At 42.1% G+C, this 23,344-nt stretch overlaps 1 protein-coding gene across 3 annotated transcripts in view; it reads right to left on the reverse strand.

Annotated features, from left to right (window-relative positions):
• Positions 1-23,344, reverse strand: part of NPRL3 (nitrogen permease regulator-like 3 (S. cerevisiae)) — a 46,470-nt gene that overhangs the window by 20,561 nt on the left and 2,565 nt on the right. Inside the window, exons 1-6 of one of the 3 annotated variants that reach the window (XM_009881917.1) lie at positions 22,007-22,068; positions 16,579-16,617; positions 12,775-12,904; positions 9,239-9,313; positions 7,263-7,416; positions 6,349-6,430 (exon numbers count right to left, since the gene is read on the reverse strand). In XM_009881917.1, coding sequence (XP_009880219.1) covers positions 6,349-6,430; positions 7,263-7,416; positions 9,239-9,313; positions 12,775-12,858 — 395 coding nt within the window. In that variant the 5' untranslated portion in view covers positions 12,859-12,904; positions 16,579-16,617; positions 22,007-22,068. Of the gene's footprint in view, positions 1-6,348; positions 6,431-7,262; positions 7,417-9,238; positions 9,314-12,774; positions 12,905-16,578; positions 16,618-22,006; positions 22,077-23,344 lie in introns of those variants that run through there. The other 2 variants (XM_009881918.1, XM_009881919.1) reach the window with 2 other exon arrangements.

Below are 23,344 nucleotides of genomic sequence, written 5' to 3' on the forward strand. Positions count from 1 at the left end.
AATCTAGACAGCAGACGAAATACACCTAGGTAGGTAAATATATTTACTTTAAAAAGGGTAAAGACACTATAAGGGTACCATACCATAGGGAGCTACTCTAGCACCACCTTGCAAACCTCGAGAAGGCTGCCCAGCCCGCAGGCAGGGAACGCCGGCCTGGGAACAGCTTGGAGAGAAGCAGCGGGACCCAGCCGGGAGGGAAAGGCAAGGTCCATAGCAGCTTTTCATGTATACCAAGTTGGGAACAAATATAAACTTGCAAATCAATCCTAAGCAACAGCTAATCTTATCTACACTGGAGAGCTGAATTTCTAAATACCTCCTTTGATTTTAAACTTTGTTGCAAAAAAAACCTTTTGGGCCTAAAATAAAATTTTGAAGTTTGCATTTGAAAATTCCAGTTGGAATTTTAAATTCAAGTGTGCTGAGACTCACAGTATGACTTTTGTGTCAATAACGCCCACAAATTTCCCCTCTACACAAAACAGATTTAAACACATGCCAGGAACAGGCCAGGAACTAATACACGTCTTGGAAACTCTTTATGTAGCGATTTAAACATCTTTACCTCGCATTCAGTTGTAGGCCAGGAACTAACATGCTCTTTTTCGTGTTCATCTGGTTGCATACAAGGTTTTGAGAAACCTGAAAATTCAGCTTTAAAACAAAAACACTGGGTAGCTTTGGCTGCCAGTGTAACTATTCACCAAACCACAACAGAGTGGTGAGAGAGCAAACGCGATCCCATCCTGCCTCCTGCATGATCAGACTCATTAGGGAAAATCTCACTGCAGACAATGCTTTTCAAAAGCAGAGGCCATGGTTTTGTTCTCAAACCTTGCACTGACCTCCAAAATGTATCGATTTATCAAGCTGCAAATGGAGCAGATACTATATATATTTTCCCTTTTTTTTTCAAAGGAACTGAAAGGACGAATCCACTGTCTCCACCTCACATCTCATCAGAAGCTCCGAACCCTGAAGGAACATGCAAAGTGCGGCACACACCTCTGTTTTTCTTGCATTAAATGCTGCAACTCCAGTAACGCTGCTTATCCCACCAGACATACACCAACTGACAGACAAAGTTGGATTCTCTCAAATACATCAAGGCAAAGGGCATCCTGAAGCAGAAGTTACCCACGCTATCTACCAGGCCAAATGCTCACAAGAGAAAACATGACAATAAACGAGAGGAACAAAGCGAGCTAAGAGACTACCTGAACACTACTGGGGTTGATAAAACAGCTCACTGAAAAGAAGCAGAGATACATGAAAACATGGAACACTTGCAGGGATATTTTCCCTGCATAGTTTAACATTCAGGAAACAGAAAAAAAAAAAATACAGTTGGTTCCTTTCATTCTTTGGTCCAAGCGCACCAAGGCAGAAGCTTTAATTACATAATTACACTCTCCACAGCATAATTTTGTCTACAGTGCACTATACAACAATAGCCTAGAATTAAAGACAACAAGAAAACCAGATTTTCAGTTCTGATCTGGATCTTAATTTCATTCTTCTACATTTGCATTCAACCGTACAATTTCAAGCCTTCATTACAGCTTTATGTACATGATTTCTCTTTTGCCTGCCCCTCCTTGGATGGAAAATAATTTGTGTCTCTAATAATTTGACAGGGAATAAGCTACACCCTCCAGCAGCAATCTATGTGACTGCCCTCAGCCAGCCAACAAAGTTAAATAATTTCACCAATACACACGCAAAGATTCATGCAACATGAAATATAGTCAAGTCACAGAAAGTGAAGTACGGATCCACATTTGCCTTCATTCTGACAGATTCCCCGTGAAGTCATGTATTTAGCAAGCTTTTTACTGTGAGCCTCACAAATCTCCATGAGCTGGCCCCAAGCTCTTTGGCTGGCGACCAGCAAACCCAGAAGCCACCTTCTTTTAGGGGACAGAAGCAGAACAGCAAAAACCAGCAAGAGAAGAGAATACCAAGAAAACGAGTTTTCAAAGTCGCATTAGGGAGTCACCTAGCTCCAATTCTACTTTATTCTTCTTAACCAACTAAAATTGTGGAGCGCACAGTCGAGGAAGACACAGGACTGTGGGAAGGTGAGAACGGTGCATTGGCTGCATTGCACGCCGTGAACCTCGGGGACACAGTTTTTAAGTAGTCCCTGGTCGGAAACCTAGAATTGCACAAAGCGTTCAAAGGTGCAGTCGGTACATCAGGAATTTACAGAAGGTAAATCTTTGTTTTGTTCTTTGCTTCTTTCCTAACTACTCTTCACATTTTATGGGGATTTTTTTGCATTGTTACTGCACCCTCAGCTTTTTCACTGAACTATCTGCTGTAATTCCAAAAGCTCTTTTCAGAACAGTTATGTACTATATAAGGGCCGTCTGGCCGTACATGCATTATGTTACATCTATCTATACTGAATTTCATCTGCTGTCTTATCAGACAGTTAACCGGTATCCAAAGACCTTGCTGCAAGTTTTCCTTTTTCCCCCAGACTCCAAGAGCAAAAATAGCTTAATTCCCCATACTCTAACTGGTTATTAAACCCTCAAAGACATTCCATTTTATCCCATGAAAATTTAGGTTCAACACTTTTTTTTTTTCATCTCTGGTTAGATAATATGTGATGAGCAATACCGAGGGACCCATGATGAGGGATTAGGATACTGAGAGGGGATATCATAGTCTAAAATTGAGACAGGGAGAAGTAAATAGGAGAAAGCTGTTCAGCATCTCTCTATCATAAGACCTAATGATACTAGAAGGAGCAAAGTTCAAAAAGAAACAGAAAGAAACACAGAAACTAGTTAAGCCACGGACCTCCTTATCAGAGGATGCCGTGGTTGTTAAATATTTATTCTGGCTCAGAGGATTGTGGACTAATTCCGGGAAGTGAGATCAGCTGAAGGCTGATGAATATACAGAAGCCACCTCCAGAGCTGCAAGCTGCAGGAAGCTGGGGAATATTTTAGGGAATATTTTTAGGGAACTGCTCTTTTGCTCTATTCTTCTGCTCTGGCCTGAACAGCGACTATGAGCTGCTGCCCCAAAATGGGAACCCGAAAGTTGGCCACTATCCCACAGAATTGCAGCCTTTTTTTTTTTTTCATTACTATTGACAAACAAAGACAATCCCACCTCATTTTATAAAAGGGTTATGAATTTTTACATACACACACCTCATTTTATGTCTACGCTATTTGTATCTGAAATTACTAATACGTTAATAAATTTCTAGTTTGGTGGGTGTGAGCTTATAGTTTTGGAGTTTGTTGATTTTGCTAGAGGTTGTGACTACTTAGAGCTTTGAAATTATTTCACATTTCCTTGTAAAGGACACGTTGACCATCCTTCGGTGAAATAATTGCAAGTGGTTTATATTTTATAGTAGAGTTACACAAATCACATCTAATAGTTCATTAAGTCTCACATAATTATTCCACTTCTCCCTGAGCTGCTGAGACAGTCTAGATCGACCACTCAGTTCAAATCCCACAAGGCTAAAAATGTGTACAGGCAGTTTGATTCCTTTTTTTTTTAAAACACCAACAATCCCCTCCTCTGTAAAAGCCTCCCCATACTTTCACTTTTATTCCGATTTAAAGCTAAGCGAAGTTTGCTAAAAACGGGCAGGCAGTTAGCTAATTTCAAGCTAACATATTACCTGCAGTTGCGGATAAAACTTGGTGAAAGCAGTCTTAATTCCCTAAATTGAACGCTGGATTGAAAGAGACACTGATTGTAACACTGATTTGCCAGCACTGGAGGTGCCAACAACTGGAGCCTCTTGGTCCTGAAGCCGTTGCTTCTTGTTCCACCCTCACGCTGGAGTTTGGGGACAAGATGAATGAAGACCCCCAAATCTATTTCCTGAACTAATCAAAGAGAAACATTCTAGTTTTCCACATTAGAGTCAAAAAAGGTCCCAGGAACTCGATGTTGATTAACTCTAAACTGTCAGTTTAATAATACTCCTTTACTATAGCAATCCCGTTACAGTCACGATGACCTAGCTATTGATTCCTACCTTATAAAATACGGGCATTTCATTCAAAACGCAAGGGGCACGTTGAACTATAAAATGATTCGTGTCCTTGTGCTTTTGTACAAACCAACTTGCTAAGGAACATGTTGGGTCTTGCCTGAAATACCTCAGCACCATCTACAGGAAACCAAGGGCCAGACAGCACCTCCGCAGCTACCATGGTAATTCACGAGGCCTTCGACTGGAATCGCAGCAATCAGCAGACACTAGGAAATGCTGGCTTGAGCGAATCTCAAACGGAGAGCTGGCTTTCCATCTGCAATTCAAAGTGCGCTCTCCGCTTCACTATGCCTTTCCCCTATGCCAAAGGCTATGCCAGAAATCTGTGTAAATTTAAAACAGCACATTGTCACATTTGAAGGCTCACTGTTCCCAGCAGTCTTTTCTGCTCTAAAAGAAACAGACCAAATCTTTCAATCTGTCCTCTTAGGTCATTCTCACTCCTCCACACTCTCTAGGTGGCCCAAACTTCTTGAAATGTGCCCAAAACTGGATACGGTATTCATTACAGCAGGGGATTTACAATCCTGAGCAGGACTGGTTCCCATCGTACAGACAATGCTTTATTTTATGCATTCCTATCTATTTGCTTTTTCTGCAACCCCATGTCACTTGTGACTAACCCTCATTTCATAAAAGACCACACAGACTTCACTCCGGAGCTGCTGCCGCTCAAGAATTCTTCATCTTGGAGTTGCAGAATAAAAATCCTATTTCTAGATCATTTCTTTTAATTGACAAAAAAAAATATTTTAATTCTATGCCTTCCTGGCAAGGTACTACTGCAGGTGTAATAAGCACATCTCCCGTTCTCTCGAATGAGGCATTAATGGAAAAACACTGCAGAACACCTTATTACCCAGCCAGCCGACAACACTGTTCACTACTCTTCAAACAGAGCTTTCCAATCAAATGCACATACATTTTATATTTTTATGAACTGCTTATTTCTTAAATTTGCTTATGACAATATCGTGCAAAAGTGTCAAAATGTAATTTGCACCACTTCTCCCTGACTCACAATGCCTAAATGAGGGGGACTCTGCCTTATTTTACATCTGCGGGGCAGCACCAATGTGTGTTTCTCCATGGTCAGTCTATTCCTCCTTATTTCATGGAAGGGTCATATCAGTACGCTCCATGAGCTTGGGCTGTATATTCCTCCAGTCACACCTAAGTGCCACAAGATGTCACTGTGTCACTAAAATGTTTGGAAACAAGATCAGGGTTTGCCCAGTCACAAATGCATAGCCCTAGAGGAACACAGAAAAGTAAGTAGGTGAAGTTTAATATTAGAATTACAGGCTACATAAAAAGTGCCTTATTTTAAACTTTAGTACAGGTTTTGTGAGAGTTGTATTGAACAACATTCAACATTCCTTCCAATTAGGCTGAAATTCACAGCTCTTGAACATAACAAAGAACAGCTTATTAGAAGTTTTCTAACATGCTTTGCAAACATTAAATTATCTAGCCTTTCCGTGGGAGGCTAAAGGGTTTGTCTAATATCATACAATGTGCTCTACAGTCAGTGATGGAACTCAAAGTAAGTTTCCCAAGCCCAGAAAAACACCCTGTAACCAAGGGGCACATCACCTTCCTCCCCAACAAAACCTTCCACACCCCTTTGTCAAGGTCTTTCACCAAAAGCATTCCCTGAACAGAGGTGTCTGCTCTGCACGAGGAGTCAGCGCTGACAAGCTGTCAGAGCAGTACGCTGTAGGAGGCTGGTGCAGGCTCCTGCTAAAATTCAACACTAACTCCACGCTCCTTTGAAATCCTTGCCAGAACTTTTAATCCAGTCAAGAAACAGCATGTTACACTTTCCATTCTGCTAAAAGTCTCACCATCTCATCCAAATTCACCGTCCAGACATGCACAGTGTAACCAAATGAAGCCAGGGCAGTATCTGACCTGCCATCAGTGCTAGATACAGCATTTTTCTCTTACCTACTGGGTTAGAGTACTTCTACAGTGATGATATTCATATTATGACACTTTTCAATTCTACAATTTGCTTGTCATTATGTGGCTCTGTGCTAAGGAAGAAAATAATTCTTAAACCTGTGACAGACATCACCAACTTTTAAGAACCATACCATATCCAAAGGGAGACCAAGGTAATGATTAGGATAACAATTCTGCAAACACTTCACTTGACAGCTAGCCTGCACATTGCTCCACCTGGTCTAAAACCCAAATCCCAGTGAGTCAGCAACATGAAGAGAGGGATAACATCCTAAGGAACAAGGCCAAGCAGTTTCAGTGAGAAGCAGCATGCTGTGAGCTAGGAAGGAAATCCCACTTACCTGTCATATGTCTCTTTGAGATCTCTGGCCAGTTTGCACTTGGGTAGGATGTGATGAAAAGGTGACTGTGGTCCTTCTGTAGCTATGGAAAATTCCAAAACAAGAAAGCAAACAACTGATTTCAAAGCAAAGAGAGTTTCCTCTCCCCCCACTAGGTATGAACCAGTATCTCAGGAACAAAATCTGTAACTTTTTAATCTACGATTATCTTTCAAAGCTTTTACAATAACTCAAGTTATGTGTTAAAATAATAATAATGAATTATTGCCAACTTCTCCTAAACCTCAACTCAGTTAAGCACATGTAACTGTGAATTTGACAAGGGAAGATTTCAAGTGTTTTTGTTTTTATATATGTTATTTTTAATTTTTAATGCTTGCAGCAAGATGATAGATAGTTGTCAGGCAGAGTTCACCTTAAACAGTGCATATTATTATACTAAATTGCTCTGAAGTCTATAGAAATGCTCTGTAACTGTTTGCTAGCCATGGTAACAACAGGCAAGAGTAAAGTTTCCACAGAAGTCGTCTGGCGAGTCAGCACACAGCATTAAAGCATGGGAAACTTGCTCTAGGTTGGGTGAAGCAGGCTACATATGAGTTCTTCCATCTCAGCCTGACAGGCAGATCCAAATGTGGTGATGGTTCAGTTCATGTTCTCCAGCGACTGCACTGAACTGAGCTAGCAAGGAAAGTAAATGAGCTACTTCACTTCTAAAGCTGACATCTCTGCATAGGGATAGTGAACTTGGATCGGGCAAAATGCAGTCAAAGGCTGTCAGAATGCTAAAGAGCACCAAAACTTGTTCATACTGATCGCAGCCACAAAAGAAGTAAGAAGGCACCATCAGCACTTTTCTGAAAAAGTGCTCCCCGACAAACATATTCATGCACAAAGCTAAGCTCAGCACTCACTTTCTGACATGGCAGACACTTCATCCTGAATAGCTAAAATCAGCTTGGCCTCCCTGGTCAGGTATTGGCAGCGGCGCTCCTCGTGCTGCAAGACTATGGCTATTCTTCGGGAGAGGTTGTGTAAGCAATTTATCACGGACGGATCTGCATTGGCCTACAGGCAACACAGGGAAGAAACAGGTCGGTCATTCAGTTACAGTCACGTATATGAAACTATACTGATGGATAAGTAGTCAAAATAATTATCTTTTGTAGATACCAGAAGTCAGTTTGCAACTAGCAAAAGGAAGCAGTTTTCTCTACCAGCAACGAAGCAGAAGCTCAGAGATGTCCAAAATTAAAGAGAAGACGCAGGGATTTCTAAGCTTTTCTATGTGCATCAAATGAACACAGAATCTGGAGTATGGCACTCCGATATGTTTTATTTTTCCAGTTGTTATTGGGCCTTTTGCTAGCAGAGACACCAAAGAACTCAATTTCACACAGCGAGAAAAGTGTGAAGCTGTTTGACAAGGCAGAATATCACAATGTTTGGATTAAATTCACTCCATGTTGCTATATCGACGATTGTCTTACATACTGACAAGACAGTAACTAGGTAAGAATTACCAGCACACAATCAACAATTTGATCGCAAACCAGAATGAATTTGGATTTAAGTTTCCAAATATTTCACAAATATGGCTTATTACTAACACTGCATTCGTGCAAGTCCCAGAATGAAAGTACTGGAAAAATCTATCGTGTAAGTACAGCTGACACGGGGGGGGGGACTTGGTGGCTCCAGTCTGAGTAAGCAGCTGCCTCATGTTTGTTAAGACATTTAAAGGAATTTACAGTTCGAGCAAGCGATAACTTGGCATGTAAACTAGCAAACCATGAGTCATCATTTTTTGATTCCACTGTTCTTGCTGAGTCACGACACGTCGGTAACCCTGAAGCTGAAGCACAGCAGGATCAGTGCTGATTAAAGCATTTGGGACTTTGCCTGCTCTGTCTGCCCACTGCAGATGGACGCTCATCTTTATCTCAGAATGCCTCCACCCACCCTCTGCAGCGCACTACACCACGCTAGGAAAAAACTTCCACTTGCTTCTTGCACAGCACCTTCCAGAACCTTGACAGCTCTCTATGAACTAAGAGTGTCTCATTTGGCAAATATGATTTAGTGCTGCATTACCACACAACTACATCAGTATCATCACAGTGACAAAATGCAAAAAAGCAAGTTTTCCTAGGAGAACTGCTAGAAATTACATTCTAGGAAAATGTGGGCTGGATATAGTCTTCATTATGCTTCACTAAACTTAACAATATTGCAAATGAAGGAGCACTGGTTTCAACAATTCTGCTTCCACAACTCAATGTGCATGAATGTTTGTTTGTGTTTGCATGTGCATCTATTACACATACTTACCTACAACCAAAGCATGGTGCCTTACCAATATGCCAAAACACCAAAACTCTTGAAGCTAATGTCAATGTGCGAAATTTACAATCAACTCCAGTATTGCAAATTTAGCACTTCCCAACCTAAGAGTGTCCCAAAGCACTACACTGGATCCCCAGCAGAATCCAGCAAATAATTTCTTGCTCGCTTCAGACTGATTGCTGGGATAATTGTCTTTTGTGAAACCTTGCTCTTCAACTGAGGACATGCCATCTGGACTGTGGCCACGTCCGTGTTAGTCACCACTGGAAAGCCAGTGGTAAGAAAAATACTAGTGCTAAAAGTCAAATAATGCTCAAACATAACAAAATTTCTAGGGTTTTATACCATCAAATTAGCCAAGCCAGGATCCCTTAACACAGTAGGCCTGAAAAAAATTCCAATCAAAAACTACATACTTGCTCCATTTCCCAATGAACTCAGGCAGTGAATGTTTTACAAGAGATTACTGGAACGTGAGCCTACTGCATTCTCTTATACATCCGAAGCACATTCCACTGTCAGATGGAATAAAGAGAGTCCTTACCCTTAGCGCAAACACCACGTTGAAGAGAATCATAGTGGGCATCTCTCTCTTTGGTGAGGGATCAGTTTTGGATACCTGAAAAATATTTTTATCCCATAGGCTAGTGTCAGTTGGATCCAGTAACATAGGGTGAAAAAAATAAAAAAGGAAGAAAAAGAAAAGCCTAACTCAGTCAAGTAACAAGTTTGCTGAGAAAAAAAGAGCAGATAAATTAAATTATATGATCAAATTTGACTTGTAAAACAAAACCATGTGTTTTGTTTTATTAGTGTCCCAGTTATTCTACAATACTGCCTTTTCTGAGAAGCTGTGAAGACTTAAACCAAAGCATTTTGGTCATGACCATGGAAATGAGTATCAATTGTCTTGTAAAACAAAACCATGTGTTTTGTTTTATTAGTGTCCCAGTTATTCTACAATACTGCCTTTTCTGAGAAGCTGTGAAGACTTAAACCAAAGCATTTTGGTCATGACCATGGAAATGAGTATCAGTTAAGACAGCAGTCTTACTAGGTGTCTTTACTATTGCATTTTAGCATCATTAGGGACCCCAGATTTAAATTCCTTAACACAACCAACATATATATTGTTAACTAAAGAGAAGTCCGTAAATTTCTCATCCCAGGCCACACCTGTTCTTTCCTTTCCTAAAATCTCCATTTGGATTGCTTTTATCAGAAAAAAACATGCTCGTGAACTGCAATACTAAAATAAAACATTTCATTTTCCCTTCCTGCAGGATTTCAAATACGTTCTCCAACCCTCCCCTGTTCCTTCTGCAGCAGAGAGCTTCAGCCCTAACACTGTTAGGGCTTTCTTGTGGGAAGGAACAGTGGAAGCCAAGTTGAATTTGTACATCCCAGCGTAACAACTCTGAATCGAGCAAGCGTCACCACAAGATGGAGCACAAATCCAGAGGACATTCCTGCCCCCCCCCAATCCCAAGTGAAACCAGCTATAACCTGCTGGACCAAACACCCAAATATTCGTATTTGGCCTCTATCCAACATATGTGCATATGTAGCTAATGCAGACTCTGAGATGGGGCAAACGCAGAGAAGCTGGCAAAAGCAGAGCTGCATCCACCCTTCCTGACAGGTCCCGAGCATCAGCAACGAACTGCTCAGCACTGAACTCCGAAATCTGAGCACTTTCACTCAGTAGCCTTAAAAACTAGAGAAACTAAAAGAAGCGATACACATTTTTGTTTTTTTTTTTCTAAAGTGTAAGTGAAGTTCTATCAAAAAGGTGGTGACGGGAGAGTGGTAAAGCCAATTTACTGTGTTCGTTTATTCTCCTGGAGCTACAGGCTCCAGGATGTCTTGTGAACGTCAATAAATACTCAAAAGCATTTCTGAGTGTAGGGACTGATCCTGTTCCTTCCTTAAAATCAAAGAAACTACTGCCATTAGCATCAATTGGGATGCAGGCTAGATTTCATATCAGCTCTTGTCCAGAAAAAAGAAGAAAAGACTAAGCTGGAAAAGAAAATGCTGAAGGAATTTGAAGAATTCAGAATATCGCTACATAAAAGGTGGTCTGGCACAAAGGATTAAATATTCATGCTCTTGGAACTCCCGAATCTCATCTGAGTAAGAATTTGCTGAGCTGTCCCATGGATTAACTTACTGCAGTACGAACTCCAAAGAAACCCAGACCAGAGACTGACAGGTTACTCAGGTCACTGCCTTTGCTCCATGGGAAAGGAGCTCCATCTAGCTTCCTCCTAACTGCAAAAGGGTCCCAGATTAAGACTCAAATGAACTAGCAGAGATGGCTGCCACATCTAGAAGATTCTGGACACTAGAAAGTTCTGGGGTGCCTACTGGGGTGATGAGAAACCCCCAAAAAGAAGATCCTAAAAGCAGTAACAAAAAAGTGTTCAGAGTGCTTAATAACTTTGTTTATTTACCCAGATGCAATTTTATTTAGACAAATAGAAAATGAAGAGGTATTTCATGCAGTTAAGGTAAAACTGGACAGTGGAGAGAATGTATAATTATATGTGGTGAAAAAACACAAATACAATTTTTCAACCTCACTTACACCTGGTTTAGGATGTTGTGCTTTTCGGACGAGATTAGCAAAATAAAGGAATCTGATGCTGTGAAAGAACAGGCCAGGGGTGTCAGGGCCCTGAGGGCACCAAAAGTTCTTAATGCCCCTGACCAGCCCGAGTCGGGTCCCCCCCCAGACACCCTAGCCCAGGAGCCAAGAGCCCCACTTAAGCTCAGCCCTGGAGCCCCATTTCAGCGCAGCCCAGGACCTGTAGGTATTCCTGCCTCCAGCCCTGTCTCCTGGACGGACCTTCGATATACGTCATGGTAGGTCGCTGGTCTCCAGGATGGACCCTTGATAAGTACATTGCAGCCTTGTCCTCCCGCCCTGTCTCTGGTCCTATCGCCTTTCTCTCCTGGATGGGGTCCCTGTGCAGACCCTGGGCCTGGTTCATTGCTTGCCTTGTCTGGGGCTGGTGATGTAATTGCATCGCTTGGGGACACTTGAATTCTGTCTTCCAAAACAGCTTAAACATTTGAGGACTGAGTCTTGCTGATCCTCCATCACATTTGTTGTAGACTCACGGCTGAGTCTCAAAAGGTGAACACTAGCATCTTTTGATGCTTGAGGACAGCTCCTCATTTGGATTAAAGCAGTCTGGTCCTCTAAATATCACGCAGCAGTTGCCAACAATCTGTTTGCACCTCTAATTATAGATAGAAAGGATGATAGAATTGGAAAGCAGATTTTTTTCCCCAAAAAAATGAACGACTTAGTAAATTCGATGAAAAAGGAGACCAAAGCAGTTCAGTGACAAGAGATCAGTGTTGGATTCAGAAATTACCAAAAACTTGTTCATTTTCACGGTCTGTCAGGAAGAAGGAATGGGACAGGGAATATTTTGCACATAGAAGGATGTAACTCTTTCCTAGATTTATGTAGGACCTTTTCCATAGCCTAGGTGGCAACTGCTTTCATTCCAAGCAGCTAAAACATAGGCCATGGAGCAAGGTCTCAATGCAAACAGCAGCCTGACTTTGTCCGCAAGAAAATTTTAGACCTCTTTCAACTCCCTACCTATTCCAGCCAAGCCTTGTGAACGACCTTCAGCACCAGTAGGAGTTAAAAGTAAAGAGTTAAAAACAAGGCTGACTAGTTTCTAGCATTTGTGAAGGTCTTTGGTGTGTTTTGTGGTTGTTTTTTTTTAACTGCCATACTAATTAGAGGTGCTAAAAATCTAACTTGCAGTAACTAACATGGTGAGAAACAGCTTTTCAAGCTGGACTGCTCAGTATTGCTTCTCTTCACGCACACTGCTTTCCTACAGTAACCAGGAGAGGGGTTCTGTGAATCACGGACAGAGGTCCCTCAGTTTGCCACTCACTGTGTTTATCTGGAAGTAAGTAAAAGACAGCTTTGAGCATCAGGAAGTAAACAAGGATCAAAAGCAAAGATGCACATTCTGAATTATAAGTTTCCTAACTAAGCCAGGCAGTTTGAAAAGCAGGCAGGTCCCCAGAGCGGACCTCGTACTGTACCTGCCCCAGGGCATGCTGAAGCAACGTGGGATGGCCAACAAAGCGAACGTTATCAATCTTCAGTTCAAACTTTTTGCCACACATATCTGACTTGGTAGCCAAAATTGTTGCCAGGATGACATCCGAAAACCTTAAAGAGCAGAGATAGAAGTTACTACAATTTTCAAAAAGCATACCCCCACAATATTCCTCCAAATACAGATATATTTACCTTTTGAGTTTTTAAAGTATTGGAAATTGTATATAAATTGCTGTACCTGGAGTAACATCAATTATGGAAAATTAAGAACCTCTTAATTACATCTCTCAGATCATCACAATTATAAAACAGGAAGCATTCACGACAAAGACTGCAAGGTCATGCTTATTTAATTACATGCTCAGCAAAATACACTGGAAAGATTAGATGCAGCTCGCTTAAATATAAAAACAGCTCGAGTTAGCCATTGCCTGGATTTAGCTGCAGGTTAATGAACTTACTAAGCAACTACATATTGACACAGCCTGTCACTCAAGCACAACAGAGCTCTTTAAGCCGCCCAGTATGGCAGAGGGGAAGGTGAGAAAGAGCTGATTCCATTAAAAGAAACATACATCCAACACTTGTCCCTCCTTTCCCAAACCTTATCAGCGAGACTCAAAGTTACTCGCTTAACAGATCTCAACCTGTGGTCAATAGACCACCGGCATCCTTCTGAGAGCTGCCCGGCCTCACCGGGGCCTTCTCATTTGATAAGCTGAACTGAGACAAATTTGTGACAAGGCAGGCCTTTCCCAGCACCGACCATGGTGTCACTGGATTGCTCTGCATCGGTGGTGGGAAGAAGTCAGCTGCCAGACGGGAGGGCAAGTAGCTACAAGGAGTCTGCCCTGCAAAATACAGCTACTGCTTCAAAAACGGGTAAGAATCCAGTGTGACAAGGGAGGAACTCTGCAACTGCTCTTTCCGATGGCCTTGCAACATTTGTCTGGTCTCTAGAAACACTTGTTTTCCTCGGGGTGTCCCCTGAGACAGTGGAGTTCAAATCCACAGGGAAGGGGACCTCAGTTAGCTGCTGGAGGGAACTACTTGCTCTAGACAGGAGCAGTTTGATATTAGCAAGTTCTTTCCTCATCTGATTTCTCGGAGGCTACATTTAACCAAATGAATTTCAAACCAGCTTAAGATGAGAGCAATTTTTTAAGAATGAAAATGTTCATTTCATTTTCTTTATTTACATTCAGGGATGTGTGTCCCTGTCAGACCATCCCCCTCCACCAGGCAGGTATGCCAGATAACCCAGTATCACTCAGAGAAAAGGGCAGGCCTGGGTGTGTGCTGCGCTCAACTTATCTCTTGGCCACAAGTGAGCTTTTGATGCCCAGAGAAGGAATTAATGTACCATATTCCTCGTTCACTCTGAGTCAGTTACGGACTACTACAGAAATTGAGACAAATGCACACAGCCAGGTCGTTTGTGTGTATCCACCTGCATGTGACCTAGGGGGCATTTCTTTCATTAGACCTACATATACTGAAGATTCAGGACAACACAGGGGCTTTATGAGCTGTCAAAGCCCCTGGTGTTTGTACAAACAGGTCATCCTGACCACAGCACGCTGCTCACATTTGGCTAATGGAAGGAGCAGCTCTGTACAAACTTCCAAATACCTGGCTGCTCTGCTCTGAACACAGCTAAGGGCAAGCAGAGAGACGGGGAGACTAGCCAGAGACTCCTGGGGCCCCTCAGCCCACGCTCCTCAGCCACCGCACTGCACGGGGCTGCACAGCACACAGAGTTCGGGAAGAAAGGGCAAAGCGTCCTCCAATAGGACCTGGACTGACAGTCCCTGGAGATCACATTCAAAATAGGAAAAAAAAGTCACCATGACAGCAGTGAGCTCCCCCCCGCCCCTCTTTTTGCCCCGTTCAGCTGTGTTCGTTAATAGGCTCATCATGGAGCCAGGCAGACTGTAATAGCAATCGATCCAAAACGAGCATATGTTTTGGGGGGTGGAGGGAGAAGGAGGGTAAACTAGAAAATGCCTGCTTGCTGGTAAGAAATGAGTTACTCTTTCCTTCCCCAGCCTCGGCAAAAGATACCTTGGGAGCTGGAAAACCGATCACTTTCACCACTGTTAAGATCTGAATTTTACACGGAATTACACCAGATCTTTTAACAAATAAATGTGGTGCTGAACGTAACAGTTCAGCAGTTTCCCAGGAGAGCTCGGGACACCACCAGCCCTGTCTACCCTGCCTTCTATGCGGCTCTGCGGGGAGGAGGAGATTAAAAGGGTGATTTTGTAAAGTCCTCAGTATCTTCTCACTAGCACAGACTTCTCTTTCTGGGAGAGTACTGCAACTGCAGCCAGATGACTCGCTCAGGAAAGATAACCCTGTGATGGGTTACACGGGTGCTACCTGATGGGTACACCTGGTATCACCGAAGGCTCTCACAAGAGTGACCTGGACGCCAGCCCCATTCTTGTCTGACAGCCTAGATTTATTGGTTTTGCTGGTTTGGGTCTCCCCCCCTCCCCCCCAATTCTCTATATAATTTACACATTTCTTAGGCCTCAGGATGATAAGAAGATTTAGGGACAGCAGATACATTAATCCCATCATTTCAATTCATCATCTCATCTTAGGAAATAACACTTTTACTTTAGATATTTTACTACTGATTTTCTCATCTCTGGGATGTATCAAGATGACCTAAAAATACTGACTTATCAGAGCCCAAGAGTTTGTTAGAAGCAGATTAGGTTTCACACTTGGGCAGTCACAGTCCCTTCTTCTTTTATGAGATTAGCCTGAGCATTGTGATTTCCAGAGGGAAGCAAACCTCTCCTGTACGAAGGAATTCAGCAGGCAGAAACTAAGTACAAAAAACAAAAGCTTTGATTTGCTCAAAATATCCTACTGCTCCTATCATGAGCTCAACGTAGCAGCAACAGCAGACAATCCAGCAGTACGATACAAACCACACTAGTGCAGATCAACTGCTGTCACCAGCATCTCCTCTGGAAACTCAGGTGAAACTACAATTTGCTTTAGCTTTAGCACACGGAAAAGGAGGGGGGGGGGAGGGGGAAGAATCTCAAACAGAAATTCATTTTTCTCCCCACGAAGAGACAATAATTTTTAATATGCCACAAGAATTCAAAGCAATGTTCTTATAAAGAATTCTTCTTTGATGTAGTTTATAATGGGAGCTGAATATCTAGGTGAGCATCTTTATGTTAAGCAGGGAGTAGAGATGCAGTTTAATACTTTTGCGGCCCTGGGTAGAGATAAGCACTTTTCTCTCCACAAATTCAATAAAGGGGTATAATGCAGTCATACAGTTTAGCTTACTGGGGCACCAAGAACAAGCAACCAGAGCAGCTGCTCAAAACCAGGTCTCTGAAGAGCTCTCTGTAATTACTGTGGGATTAAATAGTTTACTCACTGATCTGTACTGTTAAGTCATTGCTCATCAGAAAGCAATCTGGTTTAGGGCTCCTTGTTGGAATAACTACAATGCCAAGGCTATACTTGTTGCATTCAGAGAGGATCACAACTTTTCTTAATTCACAGAAGGGACAGTACCACACCCATTCTGGATACCCTACAGGAAGCACAGAAATGTTAGTAGGACCTTTGTAATTATCCTAGCATAAACCTTTAGCAATATGTTGCCTACAGACAATGTGATTTAGCATATAATTATCTCATCATTCGGTGTAAAACAGAAACCAGAAACAAAGCACAATTAAAAGGATGGTGAGAAAAGAAAGCCATTCTAGACAAAGGTGATTGTTTAGAACGTTTGGTCTTACCCCGAAACCAATTGCTCATCAGTTAGAGGACATTGGTCTCTGAAATGGGAACATGGCCATAAACACAAAACAAAACACACAAGAAAATAAACGAGGCAAATACAGAAAATAAAAAAAAAAAAGAGACAATATTAAAAACTAGGATGAACTATTAAGGGTTAAAGTCCTGTAAAGGAAACATAACTATTGAGAAGAGTCAAAAGTCAAAAAAAGTCTAACGGTAGGTGAATTCCTGGGATATGCTGCAGGCTTAGATTGACCACATGGAGAAAACAGGCTAAGGCATTTTAGTCCTCTCGCTACCACTGGCTGCTGTAATGTGTCCCCACAATATGCTGCATTTATGGAGTTGTATTTACACTGTACTTTTAAATTCATGCTTACCTTAAGAGAAAATAGAAGAGGTTACAGTCTGATTTAGAGCAGATTCTAAACTTCAGTTTCTTTTCTAGCCTATTACTAGCGTTTTCACTAAAGAAACATCCCGTGAGGCCCCAAATGACCCACAGCTCTTCCCAATTGGTTCTGGTGCTTCCATACCCCCAAGACTTAGAAAAAGAGGATGCCAAACACTTATTGTTGCATGCACAGCCAGGATTCTGTAAAGGGCCTTGCATACACAGCCACTGCTGCTCCCCGCCAGGGATCTAAACAATAGGTGCGAGCCCGGCCAGAATCACAGCACAGGCCTGAAGTCATTCTCCATCTCTGTCTGCCCCAGGCAATAAGCAAAAACTTAGCAAGAGTAGGCTGAAACAGTTTTCAAGGCAAAGAACCCAAAAACCTTCTTTACAACAGGTATACAGTGCAAGGCTCTGTTAACAGCTGTACTCACTTTTGTACCAGGGAAGCAAACATCGATTTTCATTTTCAGTGTCAACGGCTTTTTTTTCTTTTTTCCAAATAACAAGGAAAAAAGGACATTTTTTTCCCCAAAACAAAATTCCTAAATATACTGAAAAATTAATCTGATAAAAAGATTATACCGTCCACTTTAGCAAGGGGAGACAAAGTCTCCAACCCTTGTTTAATCCAAAAGAAAACAGATTTCTACTGAGTGATGTTGAAAAGGGAACCTAGAGCAATCCCAAATGACAAACTATACAAAGGGGGTGATATTACAGGAAGGGTGTTTGAAGGGATGGATGGATGAATGGAAAAGCACGGGCTGACAGAAAGGAAGCCTTTCAGAACAAATACAAGGAAGAACACTGGAGTCCAGTGAAAGAGGGACAGAGGATACAGAAATGTTATCACAGGAGAACTACTGTTAGTTAGAAAGGGACATTCAAGTCCTTGTTTGTCAGTAACTTGACTTCTTTTACAATGGAAGTGTTTGGCCAATTAATGACATCAATGCTGTCAGACTTACTAAACCTCCTTCAGTTAGTCAGTTATGCTACTAAAAAATGCAAAGTCTGCTGTAACATATGTTAATATACGTGCATCTTCATTACAATTTTTGTTTGCTGACTATACCACCTTCAGAAAAACTACAAAAAAAACCACAACACAAACCAATTTAACACAGCATTATCTTCTGGCTTCAAAAGAGTAATCGCCTCACATTTTTTCAGGGGGGAAAAAATAAAAACAAAAAGAGATGAGACTGGCAGGCATCTCCATAAGCTGTGAGGGGTATGCATTACTGGTAAAGGACTCAAAAATCGAAGGATGTTTTTGAAGAGAGCAAATGATGAAAGGCTGAGAAGAAGCCAGCAGAGAGACACTTGACAGGCAATTTGTTTTGACAGTGACAGATTCTTCTGAATAGCTTTTTGTTGCATGGCCACCATCAACACACCTCAACCACTTTTGCTGCTTGACTTGCTTTTGAAAGGAAGAAAAACCTATATTCTGAAGACCCAAAACACACAGCTCCATTGAATAGAAGTTAATATAAGCAAACACACACCAGTAACCTAGAGGTAGGATTGTCATGAGTAGGCTACAATGGTCTATAAAAACCAAAAAGCATAACAATGACCAGGAAACTTGAGTCTGAAGGCTAAAAGAAATCCAGCTATGCATACAAATATGCTATGGAAATGGAGAGTTAAGGGCACCTAAACTGACCTAATTTTGTCCTTTCTGAGGCCATAAAGAAATACATATACCTCAACTGCTCCAGGAGAGATCAGCTTAAAAGTAATTGATCTGGGTTCCAATAGCACAGGAAAAAAGCAATACTGAACCTTATCTAGGATACAATCGGTGCTGGATTGCTAGTAAATCAGACAGCCATCCAGTATAAAAAAGGATTAATCCAACCCTCATAAGAACTATTGCAGCAATCAAATAAATCTGAAATAACCTTTGCTACTGAACATGAAAACACGGGAAAGACCTAACTCTTCAACATTATCAAACTTGCCATACACCATCAACTCAACCTAGCAGTCTGCCCACTCCAGAACCTCAATTTGTGCCACCAAAAACATCTACAGATGCTACTGATACATGGTGATTTAAAGGAATCTTTCTTCCAACTCCTCCTTGAAGATGCCCTCCAGAAATAATACAAAACCACTTAATAATTTACTTTCATTGAGAACAACTCCAATCAGAAAATCACCACCACCAGAAAACAGACTGGACTTCATGCTGATGAAATCTCTCCATGAACCACTGAACCGACTGTTTCAGCAAGAGAACCGCCGCACCACTGCACTGCAGAAGAATGAACTTAGAGGGAGAGAGCTGCTCCTGGGGGGATGGCTCTCACAAACCCAGACGCTCCATTCCTTGTCTCTCCAACCTGATCTTCAATGGCAACATACAAACCACGTTCCAAACAGTTGCCCGGGAGCAAAAATTCATGACATTGCTGAGGTAAAAAACCGCACAGGCTCGATGACAATAGTGTTTTTCCAGCATATGATGGTTAAATTCCTTCCTTTCCTAGTTTACAAACCATACACATCTCACTCTCTCCAAGGTATCTGCACCCTTCTGCCTCCACTCTCCCCTTAAAATCTCTTCCACTGCAAGGCACCAACTTCTGTTACTTCCAAAATGGTCTGACACAAATCAAAAGTCTGAGCAACCTGTTGTACACAGTTTTGAAGATCCCTTTTTGTTTTGTGCTGGAAGAAGCACCTGTGCACCTAAAACTTGCATATTTTTTCCACCTGTATCAGTAAGCCCAGTGAAAGATCTAACTCCGCCAACAATCTCCTCTTGCCTAATGTTAATTAACAGTACTTAGTATATAAAGAGCATCAGCGATTTCTTCTACTAGCTGCTGTAACTGAAGCGAAGGACACGTTTAGCTGTGCATCAGTTGTATGGGATGTAGCGTATTTACAGCACTGAGTACACTGGTATTGGGAAAAAGCTTTTCAATAAACAGACTTGAAACAAACGCAATTTTGGAAGACTTTGAATTTCCGAATGCAGATGCCTAGCCACGTCAGCAGCACAAGCAGAGTGCTGGACCTCAATATCTGTCCTCTGGCAGAACCATCATCTTCAGAGCCATGTAAACGCTCCTCTTCTTCCATTTCCCCTTCACCTGCATGGCAGCTACAGACAGATGCACAGGAGATAATATTAAGGGTCTTCCTGCTAACAGACCTGTGTTGGCTGACACCCCAATTTCATCTAAGTTGATATAAGGCTTATAAACACTGAGCTCAGTAAGAGCGAGGTGCAGGCACTGCAGCATGAATTTGTATGTATTGCTATATACCAAACTGTAAAAATGACAACTACTTTTTTCTGAAGACCAGCACTGCAGAGGGGAATTTCTGTCTTAATATTTTTTCACTCAGCCTTTCAGAGCTGTGATACTTTGCACTTCGTGAGCTCAGCCGAGAGATTATAAATTACTTTAAACACTAAAAGCTTAATAACAAATACCTGACCAGGAGATTAAGCACTAACTTTCAAGCTCAGAGATCTGGACACCACTATAATGAAATAATCTAAATCTTCGTTTAATGTAGGTTACATGCCAGCACGTTCGATCTACTTAAAACCACTTTCAGGAAAATACTAGTGGTTCTCTCATCTGACCATAATTTGAAATGATAAAACCTTTTCCTACATCACTGTAGTAGCCACATACTGCATCACACTAGTTCAGCACCACAGGCAACATCCAGCAAACGCAGCTCCGCATTAAGTGCTTTGTCCGACCTGCCAAAATAGCAGAGGCAACAAGAATCAGTACCAGACAGAAGCTGGTACTGTTCCAACACCATCTTAATCTGTCTAGGGAAATACCAGAGCCAGGGTTTTGAACAGCAACCAATAAAATCCGAGATAACCAGCAAACGAGCCTTCCTAATACGCATACTAGCTGCTGTCCACAGCACAGTCTGAAATGCCATTCACCAATTACCAAACTTACAAACCCACGGCTTGCTCCCACTGGAGTTGTGCCCTGTACCATACTCCGCTCGCTGGAGACATGACAGAATGCTGCATTTGAAGGTTTCAAAGACACCAGAAGAGGCAAGACCTCAAGCAAAATGTGTTTTCATAAGATCCCAGTCCTAGAAAAACGTATGAATTTGATGAAGTCATGAGTGGTTTTAATTTCAGCTAAACCATTCTCAGCCATAAAGTTAAAAACAAGCTTATATTTTGTGAGGTTGGGATCTATATTTCTTTTCTAGGGGCAAGTGATGAGTACTTCTTTTTTACTCTTATACGAGAGAAGAGCAGCAACTACCCCTTTTTATTATATTGGAGATTAAAACACATTATCACAAAAAAGATCTGCAACTGAACTATGGGCCAACAGACAAAACCCCTTTTTCATTCCCAGATTTGTCTCATATCTGATAGTGATAAATTTAGAACCAAGCAGCAGATTTCAAATTTTCTACAAAAACTAATTAGAGGGTCCATTTGTATGTACATGCATGCTGAAAAACACACTGCCTATTTTCAGTGCATTTGTTATCCACCGATTTCCTGTAATTGAAAAACTATCTTTAAGTCTCAGTTTCCTTTCAAGCTACTACTTCACTCCACAGACACAAGGGCAGCTATATCTGGAGAAACAAAATTAGTTACTCATTAGTGCAGAGCAATTCCATACGACAATTACATGAGCTAGGGAAGGATTTGAGGCAACTGAGTAATATGTCCAGTTAGAGGAAGGCAGGTAAAGAAAAGTGGAATTTTGCCAAAGTATTAATACTCCTAGCTTTGAAAGAGCAATACTGCCTTTCTAATAAGCACAAAATACCTGACCTATACCTTGCTGAGAAAACAATAGATTCAGTACCGTTCCCTCATGAGAAATTCCTTATTACTAAGCACTAATTTGCTCATATCTTGGCATTAAAGCATTTTTTGGCAGGTTGTCTTTTATACAGTCCGAGAGAATTTGCCTACTGATCTAGCAGGCAAGAGAGCAAGAAGGCCTCTCTCCTCTGTTTCAAACTCTTAGGCATGAAAAAATGTTTTCACCTACCTGGAGTCCCCATCTTGATCTTCTGTGGTGTCACCAGAGCTATTCACAGCATATCGACTCCTTGGCTTATCTGAAAAAAAGAATAAAGACAGCTTTTTCAAGGAACAACCTCCTTAAGTGTTCATTCAAATAAGTGCATTAAGACAACACCTGTCTGTGCCCTTTTTAAAATTTTCTATAACAGAGATCTTAAAAAAGTAATACTAAATGCAGAAAGGCCCTTCCTTTTTAGGTAGAAGTACCAGATCTTGTTTTTTTCTATTCTCATTGAAAAAAAAAAACCACATAAAAATAGGAGAAAGAGGTCTTCACCTACAGGGAATAGGAAGGAGAAAGGAAAACATTCACAGAAGCAACTTTTCTCTCAAGTGCCAGGTAACAACTTGCAGTTTGAGAGAGCGCGGAAAATAAAATTCTGACCAATGCATTTCCTTCATTATTGCTCAGGTTTCAGGTCAATGGTAATGCTGCAGAAGCCCTGCCTGCAGTCACAGGTATCAAAATCCTTTACCAAGAAAAAGCAGGAGGGGGGGCGGGAACCAGACCCCCAACCCTCCCCCTCCCCCCTTTTCAAATTGTACTTATTAAAACAAAAAGGGAAGATGAGAAGATGATTCTCTCATGGTAAAAAGTGACTCACAACCTAAACAGGGGTGTCAAACCTCTCATGACAAACAGCGGTTAGCGAGCCACCCAAGTCAAACAGCCTCATCGCTCTGCAGCACCTTTAGGCCACACACCATGACACTTGCCCAACGGCGAGGCCTGGCGGGACACCAGCCCTGCCTGCAGTGCTGTCGGCACAGCCATCCTGCCCCCGGCCCCGGTGGCTGCGGGCAGGTCCCAGGCGCCATCAGGAACGTTGGAGGAACAGGTACAACCCCAGCTGGTACCTGAATGGTCCCATGTTCCTACTTTCCAGAAGAAATGAAACCTCCTCCACCCCATTATTCAAGACATGGGACTGAAGTCTCTTAGTTTCTACCCATTATCGGTTGAAACTCACTCAGCCTTTTCAAAATCCCCTCTCCCAGGTCGACGCCTTCACTCCTCACCCTGTCTCCTCCTTCCCCTACAGCTCTTAAAACCCACAGGAACACCAGCAAGGCAGCGGGTCGATAATTACACATGGATATAATGTGGTTTAATTAACCTGGGGTGTGAGGTGTGTGTGTGCGTTTGTGAGTGAGTGTGTGAGGGGTGCCAGGGCCCCTGAGGGCTGTGAGGCCTGTGAGGGGCGCCAGGCGCCCCCGGGGGCTCTGAGGCACGCCGGGGTGTGCCAGACCGCCACAGGGGGTGTGCGTGGGACAGCAGGTCCCCACAGGGGGTTTGTGGGAG

This window comes from Charadrius vociferus, unplaced genomic scaffold, assembly GCF_000708025.1.
Source record: "Charadrius vociferus isolate BGI_N301 unplaced genomic scaffold, ASM70802v2 scaffold593, whole genome shotgun sequence".
In the NCBI taxonomy this organism is placed as follows: domain Eukaryota; kingdom Metazoa; phylum Chordata; class Aves; order Charadriiformes; family Charadriidae; genus Charadrius; species Charadrius vociferus.